At 39.8% G+C, this 11,002-nt stretch overlaps 1 protein-coding gene across 1 annotated transcript; it reads right to left on the reverse strand.

The window, feature by feature from the left end:
* Positions 1-1,268: 1,268 nt before the first annotated feature.
* On the reverse strand, positions 1,269-6,011 carry LOC118810636 (protein FAM237A-like). Its single transcript, XM_036574569.1, has 2 exons — positions 5,624-6,011; positions 1,269-1,423 (listed from the first exon to the last, which is right to left on the reverse strand). Exons 1-2 carry the CDS (start codon positions 6,009-6,011, stop codon positions 1,269-1,271), a joined length of 543 nt encoding a protein of 180 aa, XP_036430462.1.
* Between the last annotated feature and the right edge of the window lie 4,991 nt (positions 6,012-11,002).

Genomic DNA, 11,002 nt, shown 5'->3' on the forward strand with positions numbered 1-11,002 from the left:
CTGAGCAAACTGCAGAATCTTTGAGGCATTTTCCCAAACGTTATAATGTTAGCAATTACTCTGACCCAGTTACACATCTTTGTAATGTCATGTGTATGAACTGTGTCAGTGATGGTACTGGAATGGAAGAGTAATTCTGGGATGACTACATTACCCTGACAAAACTTATTCATATCCAGGTAAAGAAGCAGCAGAAGCAGTTCAGGGGCCAGATTCATGGAAGCTTTCTTAAGAAAAAACTCACGAAGGTTCTTAAGACAAACACTAAGAAGGTAATAAGAATATTCTTGAATGCAATTCTTGAAAAATTCTCTTAAGATAGTCTTAATTATTTTTTTAAGAAAATCTTCATTGTTTTCTTATGTAAGCTACATTGCATTTACCCTGTACCATAAACAAGATACATTTTGAAATTGTATTAACCGTTAATTCTGTTATTTAGTTTAATCTGCTCAGAGGAGCAAAATAGAGGAAAACCATCAAACCAAGTGTTCAATAGAATTTAGCAAACAATAACTAGAGGTGATGGTGGAAGAAAGAGCCAAAAGGAAAAAAATCCTCATTGAAAATTATGATAATTGTGGGGTGATGGATGAGGATGGGCAGGAGTTGCAGACACTGTGTCCGTGATAAATTTAGCCACTGACCTTGTCAGCTCTTACTGCCTAAGGCAAGTGTGAGGCTATTGTGCGGTTGAGAAAACATTTAAGAACATATTTTCAAAAATACCACTTGTTCTTAGAATTATTCTTAAGAAAATGTTTAAGAAACAAAAATAAGAGAATTCTTAAGAAGTTATTTGAAGAATAACAATTTCTCTTTTTTTCTCAAGAATGTTAAGAAAAAACACACATTTAGAAAGATTTTCTTTCTTAAGACACTTTTGTGAATCCAGCCCTGATTTCTCTAGAATGAGGAAATTTTGTATAGGAGGCTTAATGGGATCCACTTGAATGTTTTTTGATTACATATCATTTTTATACTTTCATTCGCTATTTGGATTTTTTTGCTGTTTTATTAATAACCTGTACAGTTGTGTGACCAAATGACTAAAGTCACTTTCTTGTTTGATTGATTTGAAAAATGCACAAAAAATCACAGGTGGACATTAATGGGTTAAAACTCATTACGACATAATCAAACATAATCAAAACCCTTGATGCATTAAACAGACTTGGAATAAACAAGAAATGATGCAAATGATTTTATTAAACACAGAAAAGTAGACTTCAGGTAGAAAAGGTGGTTGCTCTGCAGTTTCTCTATGGTTAAAAACTTGAAATTTTCTTGGTGTCCCAGGGTTTTGGATGGGTGCCACGATGCAAGCTATGTGGTCCAACTTGCTGCACTTGGATTCGGAACCAGCCCCGAGAAAACTCCTTTAACTTTGAGAAATGGCTCTGTGACTCCTGCACAAAGGACTCTAGAGGGAAGATGCAGATAGAGAGTCAATGTAAACTACAGTAAAAGTGTAGATAAACTTCCAGCCAACATGTGTCATGACAAAAGTGATAATAACCCAACACATGGTACTATTTTTCATTGAAAATGACACAGACTGTCATTGTGCAAAATAGCCAAATGACATTAAAACATAACATTTATATTTGTAGCTATGTATACGGCTGCAGCAGTGGTGCAAGCACAAGTGTCTTTTGAGTTCTGTCTTGCATTCCAATGATTGAATTATACAGAATGTACAGTTAAATGTCAACAACAATAATAAAAATAAATCATAAATTTACAGTGTATTTAAATACTACAAAATCTAAATTACAACGTATTAAAAAGCCTTACGCCCCATTAAATAGTGGACTTTCTCAGTCTGTTTATTCTTGTACCTAAAGTGACAGCTCACTGAGGTTCCAGAGAAATCGGCCTGTTCTTTCCTCCGTACTAAGCATCATGGAGGGTGTGGTTAGGTTGAGGCATGTTCTCGAAACCTTGTCATTATTTTGATGGCCCCTTCCCAGCATTGTCAATGGTGGTTCGCTGTTTCTCTGTACAGCTCACAAGCAATACACTCCCATACACCAAACACGGTCTGATTATAGTGTTAAATATATCAACCAGATCTTCATCAGGAAGCTCATTTCTTGGCATGATTATGCGAAAATGCAGTCAGTCAGAGCATTTTTTTTCACTTCCTGCCTCAATATAAACATCCCACTAAGGTGGTCATCCAAATGGAAGTCTAAGTATTTTGTGTCCATTACAATATCCTGTCCACCAAGAATTAAAGGAGGAGGTATCTGAAAAGCATGTGTTCAACTGCACTGACTTCTTGCAATTGAGGACCATGTTGTTTCTCAAGTTGCCTTGCTTCTCTTTCCACTGAAATATCATATCACATCAAATCTGGGATTTTAATGGCACGAGACAGTCCTATGTCATCTGCATACCCTAAATCAGGAGAGTCTTCAAACAGGACTATGTGGACATAAATAGCAGAAATAGGTCAGACGAAACAACTTCTTCCTGCCTCCTTGTGGAACACCTGATGTAATGTCTTTCCATGCGCTGCATACAGTCATATGCAAAAATCTGCGCACCCCTAGTCAGATTATGTTTGTTGATTTTCTAAGTGAAAATAAGTATACAACCTCTACAGAGAACACACCTCTGCACATTTAAAAGAACAATTACTGTTTGCTGAATTTAACATAATGTAAACAATTCAAATATGTTAAACTCAGCAAATTAATAGAAATTGTATAAACAAAAAATGGCACATTTAATCTTGTAGGATGTGTTATTTATTCCATGTAGAGGATGTTATTTACACTTAGAAAATCAACAAAACAGTGGGAGTGTTCAAACGTTTGCATACAACTTCTTGAATATGACTCTTCCTATTATATAATTGTGGAGCTGTGCGCTATGGAAGTCCAGAGAGATCATGAGGTTGTTATAATTTTTTTTTCTTGTGATCTCAAGCTGACAAAAGTTGTTTCTCAAAATCACAAATGATTTTTTTCATGATTTCAAGATAACAAAAGTTGTTCTTTCTGTATCACAACTTATTTTTCCTCATGGTCTCAAGATTATCAAGTTATCTTGGGAAAGCAACATTTATTATCTTGAGATCACAAGACAAGTCATAATCTCAGTATAACAGTCCAGAAAATTATAACCACCTCATGGCCTCTCTAATGGGCATTAATTGAGTGTGGCTAGATGCTGCATTAGTTTTGCATGGTCAGCTCAGTCAAAGGTCTTTTACATGTCAATTAGCAAGATCTGAACCACAATTGGCTGGGAAATGTCTGTCGAAAGCCATGTATGAACTACTCATAGGCATCTGTTTCTCTAGAATGGTGCATTTCACATCAAATTACATTAATTTTTACATTTTAATGATTTAATTGTGCAGAAATGTTGACAAATCTATGGAATTCACATTGATTTTGATATTTAACTGTGGTATTGCTGTTTGGTGACAAGCAGTTCAGAGAAACCTCACTTTGGCCTTAGGCTGACTTTGGTGTGTAGCCAAAATCTCTATTAGAGTGGCATTTGTGAAACAGAAATAATCATCAAGCATTTAAGGTATAATCCTCTCATTTGCATATCTGGATATAATGGGTTAGGTTCCAGCTTATAACAAAAATGAGGTGATAATTAATACCCCACAAATCATTTTTACAGAAGTGCTGAGAAAGTGCTTCAATAGAAAATGTGAAATCTGCACTTTGATTTATTTGACAGTATTTAAATTAAAACTTAACCTAAACACTTATTAAATACCAATCTACTAAAGGATCATAATAAGACATTCCAAAGAAACTAACCATTTTTAAAGAATGCTTTTGTGTGTAGGGGGTCTATAAGAATTTCTCAAGGTCTTTTGAGCAGTTTTGCTTCATTTAATTTGTCTTCTATGTTTGATGTGTAAGATCAGGCTGATATTTACTGCCTTTTTATGGCAGAGGTACTTTATTTAAAAGTACATAAGTCGGTCTTGTGAATGTATGAGACAGAGATGCTAGAAAGATGTGCTAGATTAATTAGGAATATGGACCAATGTTGTAAAATGTTTCTTCTGTATGAACCATTGTGGAGGTAATGTAATGCACTGGGTATGTATGGTTGACACTAGAACTGACTCACTTATTTTCTCTGATGATTTAACTGTTCATAATGCCAGTGCAATTAATTCTGAGGTGTGTGGAACATTTTGCCTTTATGAACACAATCAAAACATGTCCTCAGAAGTAATTTCACATCAGGCAGCAGGAAAATCAAATAAAATGCACTGCATGATAACCTGACTATTAAAATTAACCAAGTTGCTTTATCAGGCTTAAAAGAGAAAATGTTGTAATGGCTGTCAAGCTCAAATAAACAACATGTAAAAGAAGTACAGTAATAGTAGTAAAACACTGCTTTTGGATTCTGTTCATTAAAATTTAAAGGCTGCTAGTATTTGGGGTATCTTGAACATAAATAGACTGTAAGTGAACATAATCAAGTGCAAATAAATAAACAGCAGATTTCAAAGGGAACACTGATGACATCTTTTTTTAAGATCTTGAATAGCAAAAACAATAGTACAAAGAACAGGGAAAGTTTGATCAGTTGTTTCATTTTTTATCTTTCATCTTCTAAAGTTTTGAAATGTTCAAAGAAAACTTGTGGTTTTCCTTGAAGCACTTTTTCCTTGAAGCAATTTTTGACAATCTGATTTGAAATTATTTTGTGGGGAAGGACATGTTTTAAATCGAATCATGGTCCACAGTGTGTACACACACCATTTAAAAGTTCATGCAGTCAGAAAAAGATCATCAGTTTAATGTAAATGTAAAACCCTGACAGACTCATTCTGTTGTGTTTCTGAACCTTGCAGGACTGGTGCATCCAAAAACTTTCAAGAGCTCTGAAAAGTCATGCTCTGCAAACACTCGCTGTGAAATAAAACAACTTTTGTCTTACTTTACTCATTTGTTAAACTAATGCAAATCTGGGAAAACATACTATTTCTTGTACAATGTATTACTTAGGTAAATGTAATTAAGAGCAGTATAGACTGAATAGCATTCTTAGCAGTTAGTTTCTGTTAATTAACACTTATTTTCAAAATTTCCATTCATTCTCTTCACATAATTTTTTTTGTGTATCCAAGTACATTCTCATGATAAAATGTGAAGTTTTGATACATTTACATGTTTTTGTTTCTCTCACTATGATGGTGTTGGGTGTTGAGGTTAAGCTAATGAGTTTGAACAATTTTATAAAGTATGGTTATTTAGGGTTACTAAATAAGAAGTTATCCTAACTAGGCTGGTTTCAATTAACCTAACTCTTTCAAGAGTCCTGCCAGATCAGCTGACACTAGGGCTGTTTGAGCTGACCTTACTTGCAGCAGAATCGTGGATTACTAAAAATTAGAAAGTAGCTCTAATGTGCGGTTTTTCAAGCTTGAACCTGTGAAGTAAATTTATCGAGACAATTGGCTTTAAATTTGCATGATTTTTAAAAATAAAAGTGAACCACTTTTACAGCATGATTAAAGGTTGTCGTTGTTGAAAAACTCTAACAGTAACGCACATCTGTTTTCCGTGTATCTGATTAACTGGACACAGAGCTCGCGGGATTTGGGTACGCACCCTGCTGGCCTACTTACGGTCCGTGATGAGGGAGCGCGAGGCCGTGATGCGCTCTCTCGGCTGCGCAAGGTGCCGCCTTCCCAGCCCGTGGTTCCGGGACAGAACACACTCCACGTAGAGGTCCCAGAAGACCTGGGCCAGGTCCCAGAACAGAGCGCCATGCTTCCGGTTGCCTGACGACTTCAAAAACACCATGAGGTCCCAGAAGGCGGGCACGGTGTCGGCGATCCGCGGCGCGCGCATCTCCAGCAGCAGCTCGGAGGAGGACTCCCAGCACTGCGCGTCAGCGCGACTCAAAGTGAGAGGGTCCACCTGCCCGGGGCTCTGGCCCCTCAGCGGCAGCGCGCACACACACACCAGCACTACAATCTTGGCGAGGCGCGCGCTCAGGTGCACACGATCCATCTGCGAGAGTAATGCAAACAGCAGCAGGCGGTCAAATAAAGCCACTTCGGTGGGCTGACGTTTCCTCCCGTCATTTAGGAGGGTTTGCTACACAAATAAACTGCGTTTAAGCTAAACTAAACTACACGTGAGTCTAAGAGACGCAACTTTCACAAGAAAGCAACTGCTGTTGTAAAAAGAAGCTTGTAAAGGAATCACATCATTAACAGCATGAAACAATTAGAGACACTCAGCATGCAGGCCTTAAGATACACAAAAAAGGTGTGCAAAGTGAAATAAGCAGTACTTAAAATCAACTTACACAAGCGTGGGAATATTCAAACATAAAGCAAGATCAAACGTTTTAAATCATTTATAGATAAAAAAAAAAAGATAAAGCATGCAAAGGCAGATGTGCTCTTACCTCGGAGACACAAAGAACTGCTCTGACAGGATTTGTTTGTGAATTTCCCCAACAACGTCAGTCTCATCAAGGGGGGCTGGTCAACGTATTAGGCCCCTCGCAGCACTTAACAGAAATGTTACTGTTGGGCTCAAGCTGATGTAAAAGTGTTACACTGACACAGAGGTGCTGCTAATTTCACATCTTCCATCACCATTTTTAAAATGGTGCTAAACAAAGACATTTAGACATTTTTTAATCAGATAAGAAAATCTGTTAAAATATAGAAGTCCTGTGCAATGCAATGCTGTTTTAAAGCAATTTTCAAAATGCTCTGTAGTGATGCTATCTCTGAGAGGTCTAATTCTGTTCCCTCCCTACTCTCTGCCAGAGCTGCTACAAAGCAAATATCTTGGAATCTGTGAGTATCTTTTGTGAGCCTGTGCGCAGGTCAAGGTCTTGTACCACCTAGGTCATGCAGTGATGCACTATTCTGGCAGAATGGCAGAAGATAACTGCTGTCCCTCAGCTACCAATCACTGCAACATCTACAGTTCAAGTGAGACCCTCAGGAGGTCAAACTGACCCGAGAGGGTGTAATTTTTGGAATATTTTATCAATAAAACATTTAATTCTTTGATGTTCTGTAAATTCCCCAAAAAGCTTGTTTATGAGGTACACAAATGTCATTTCCATATTTCTTGGTCATAAGTTTTTTTAAAATAGTCTTTTTGTATTACTAGCCCAAGTCTTTGTAAAGCTGGTCAAAATGCATTTCCTATGGAATTTTGAATCCCCGCGGAATTTTATAAAATGTCTTGTCAGTAAAATATTTTCTTCCTTGGACATTCCATGGATTAACTAAAATTGTTGTGACTTTGTCAGTTTCAAAAGACATTTCTAATTTGTCTTAAAGTCATGATTTTACTTTCCTTTTTCTTTTATCAAAAATGTAATTTATAAAAACATTTCATCACTTGATAGGCCTTTAGTTAAGGAACATAATTGTACCACATTCCATTGCAGTTATATTTTTTAAATTGTATTGACTTCATTAATGATGTCTTTGTCTTCAGGCTTTTTATTTTATTATTCTGTTTAAAACCTTAGGTGACGAAAAGGTACAAATGTGTACTGTGTAAAAACCTTAAAGGGGAACTCTTTGCAAAATTACTTAAACATTCAATGGTTTAGATGTAAACATGTATCATCTGGTCTTGAGAAGTCTTTGTATGTAGCTAAACAAAACAAAGAAAGGAACAACAGCCAGGAACTAAAGTTAGCAAACAAAGATTTCGCCAACACACATGGAAAACAAAGGGGTATAGGTAGTAGTCTTAACAAGTCCAAGATAAGATGATGGTGTGCAAGCGGGAGGTACCAGGGAGAGTCCAAGTTGAGTCTCCCCGGAGGGGGGGAGACATGACAGAACCCTCCTCTTAAGGCATGGCTCCCGAAGCGCATGACAGAGAGCGGGTCTAGAGTCCAGAGGGGAGGGCAGTCCATTAACTATGTCAACAGAGGAACAGGAGTAGGACCAGCTATGTGGGCCTGCTGAGTGTGGCACTGGGAAGCTGAGGAGCCATCCATTGGCCTGGTGCAGAAGGAGTAGCTCTGGGAGATGGTACAGGAGAAGCAGTCCTAAAAGCCAGCACTGGAGCAGCTCAGGGAGCTGGCACAGAAGGATGTGCCCTGGAACAGGACAGAAAGCAGCTTCGGAAGCCGGCACCGGATCAGGATGGAGAGCCGGTGCAGAAGCTGCACAGGAAGCCAGCACTGGAGGAGGAGCAGCAGCTTGGGAAGCCAGCACCGGATCAGTGTGTGGAGCCAGCACAGGATCCACACAGAGAACCAGCACTTGATTAGCAGCAGCTCAGGAATCCGGCACCGGATAAGGAGGGTGCTAGGAGGACTGGAACAGGAGCCTTGTGTGGAGCCGGCACTGGTGCCCTGCATAAAGCTATCCTAGGCACAGAAACAAGAGCAACCCAGGGAGCAGAAACTGATGGTTGTAGTTCCTACCCCAGGACAGTTGGCCAGAGGGGCCACCATAGATGAGGAAGCTCTGAGTGGAATGATGACAGTAGGCGATGATGGACCAGTGCTCTCCATAGCACTGGGCGGAGTCTTGAGGCCAGCCATCAATGGGCCAATGCTCTCTGTAGCAGTGGGCGGAGTCTTGAGGCCAGCCATCAATGGGCCAGGGCAGAGCCTTGAGGGCATCCATTGACAGGCCAGTGCTCTCCGGAGCACTGGGTGGAGCCTTAGAACCCTGCATTGTCTCACTGGCACAGTGACACAGGATCTGGAGAGATATGAATAACCCCCACCCCACCCCCACCACCAAAAATCCCTGGGGAGCCTCCCCCTCTTCCGGAAGCAGGCCAAAAAACAGACTGAAAGAGGCTCCCGAACTTCTCTAATGAGTGGGCCACCTTGCTATGTAAGGCCCACATGTGAGCTTCCCAGTCTAAACAGACCCTTGCAGCAACAGTTCCACAAAGGCCACTTTAGCCTCCTCAGACAAGAACGATTCATTAAAGTGGGCCAAACAGCAAAGGAACTCACCCATAAAGCCATTCATTCTGCTGCCTCTTTGCCAAGTCAGATGAGAAAAAATGTAACGCATTTAAATAGTATTGAATTTCATCTTTACTGTATATGTGCAAGGGTAATGATCAAATAAACATGATTGAAACATTAAAACATCTGTGTATCATCAAATTCTTAAAATATTTCATTAATTATTTTAATTTTATTAAGGACACAAAAGCAATGCAGATCGCAATATAGCATGAAATGAATATCAGCAGCATCAGCTGAACAGCTCTTTTTGACTGGTATCTTGCTAAAGTCTGTACATAGCAGCATGGCCTTTGGCCATATTATCAATTTTGAGATTGAAAATTCTAATGATAGCGCACACTGAACATTTATAACAGCCCTCGTATCAACACAGTGACAAATAACAACAGACATCATCTACCATCCGTCCATCCATCCATCCATCCATCCTCTCTCCCCTTATATTTTCTGTGTCAGGTTGGTGGACAGTCATCCGTTGTTCTAGGATTTCTGTGCATTGTGTATGGTATCTGCATCTTTGGCAGGGCCTGCCTCATCCTCTGGGCCTATTGCAACTTTGTTATTTCCTCAGTTTCCACAGAAACCATAGTGAGGACTATACATCAGTGCATGGTGTGACCTGGACATTATCTGGGTCAATTTTCTTTGCACAACAAGATGGTCATAACTAATACACCTCTGTGATGATGGGCAAAAGTTTGGCACCAGCAAGGTGTCAGTAGGAAGTGGCCCAGGCTGTTGGGATCTTCATATGACACTCATGTGGCATTGAGACACTTGCCTGTTTGTGGCAGTAAAATCTGTTCATATGCTCAGACATGATGTATGGTTTTTCACATTAATCATTAATTAATGATTAATGAGGCCTATTGGAAATCAGTAACCAAAAACTTTGGATCTCTTTTAGTGAGTCACTGAAATTAACTTCTATTAAAAGCAAACAATATATATGACATCCCATTTCAAAACCATAAGCTTTATTATGTAGTTGCCCCCCACCCCCCCGCCCCGAGCCATTCTTCTGGGAAGACTTTCCACAAAGCTTTGGAGTATGTCTGTGAGAATTTGTGTCTACTCGGTCAAATGAGCATGTGTGAGGTCAGGCAGTGATGTTGGATGAGAAGGCCTGGCTTACAACTGATGTTTCAATTCATCCCAAAGGTGTTCAGTGGGCTTGAGGTCAGGCTTCTGTGCAGGATACTGGAGTTCCTCCGCAACAGACTTGTCAAACCAGGTCTTTATGGACCTTTATGGGTTTTGTGCATGGGGTACAGTCATGGTGGAGCAGGAAAGGGCATGCATGCCCTAATTAACATTACCCTTCTCTGAAACTAAGGGGCCTAGTGCAAACCCTGAAAAACAGCCCCAGACCATTACCCCTCCTCCACCAAACTTTACTATTGGCACTATGCATTTTGGAAGATTGCACAAACCCAGAATCAAACCCAAACCGGCATCTGACACACCAAGATTCGTCCATCACACTGCCAGATAGCGAAGTGTCATTCAACACTCCGAAGAACACATTGCCTCTGCTCCAAAGTCCAGTGGTGGTGTGCCTTATGCCATTCCAGCTGACGCTCGGCATTGCGCACAGTGATCTTAGGCTTGTGTGCAGCTGCTCGGCTATAGAAACCCATTTCATGAAGCCTCTGAAACACAACTCTTGTGCTGATGTTACTACCAGAGGCAGTTTGGAAGTAGTAAGTGATGAAACATAGGAGAGGGGATTTCTATGCACTACACACTTAAGCACTTGCCAGGCCTGCTCTGTGAGTTTACATAGTGTACTGCTTTGTGGCTGAGCTGTTGTTACTTCTAGATGCTTTCAATTCACAATAGCACTTACAGTTGACCAGGGCAGATCTAGCAGGGCAGACATTTCATAAATTTGACTTCTGGTAAAAGTGGCATCCTATGACAGTGCCGCATTTAAAGTCAATGATCTCTTCAGTATGACCCATTGTACTGTCAGTGTTTGTCTATGGAGACTGCATGGCGATGTGCTTGATTGTATACACTT

Source organism: Colossoma macropomum, unplaced genomic scaffold (genome assembly GCF_904425465.1).
Source record: "Colossoma macropomum unplaced genomic scaffold, Colossoma_macropomum, whole genome shotgun sequence".
NCBI classification, from domain to species: Eukaryota; Metazoa; Chordata; class Actinopteri; order Characiformes; family Serrasalmidae; genus Colossoma; species Colossoma macropomum.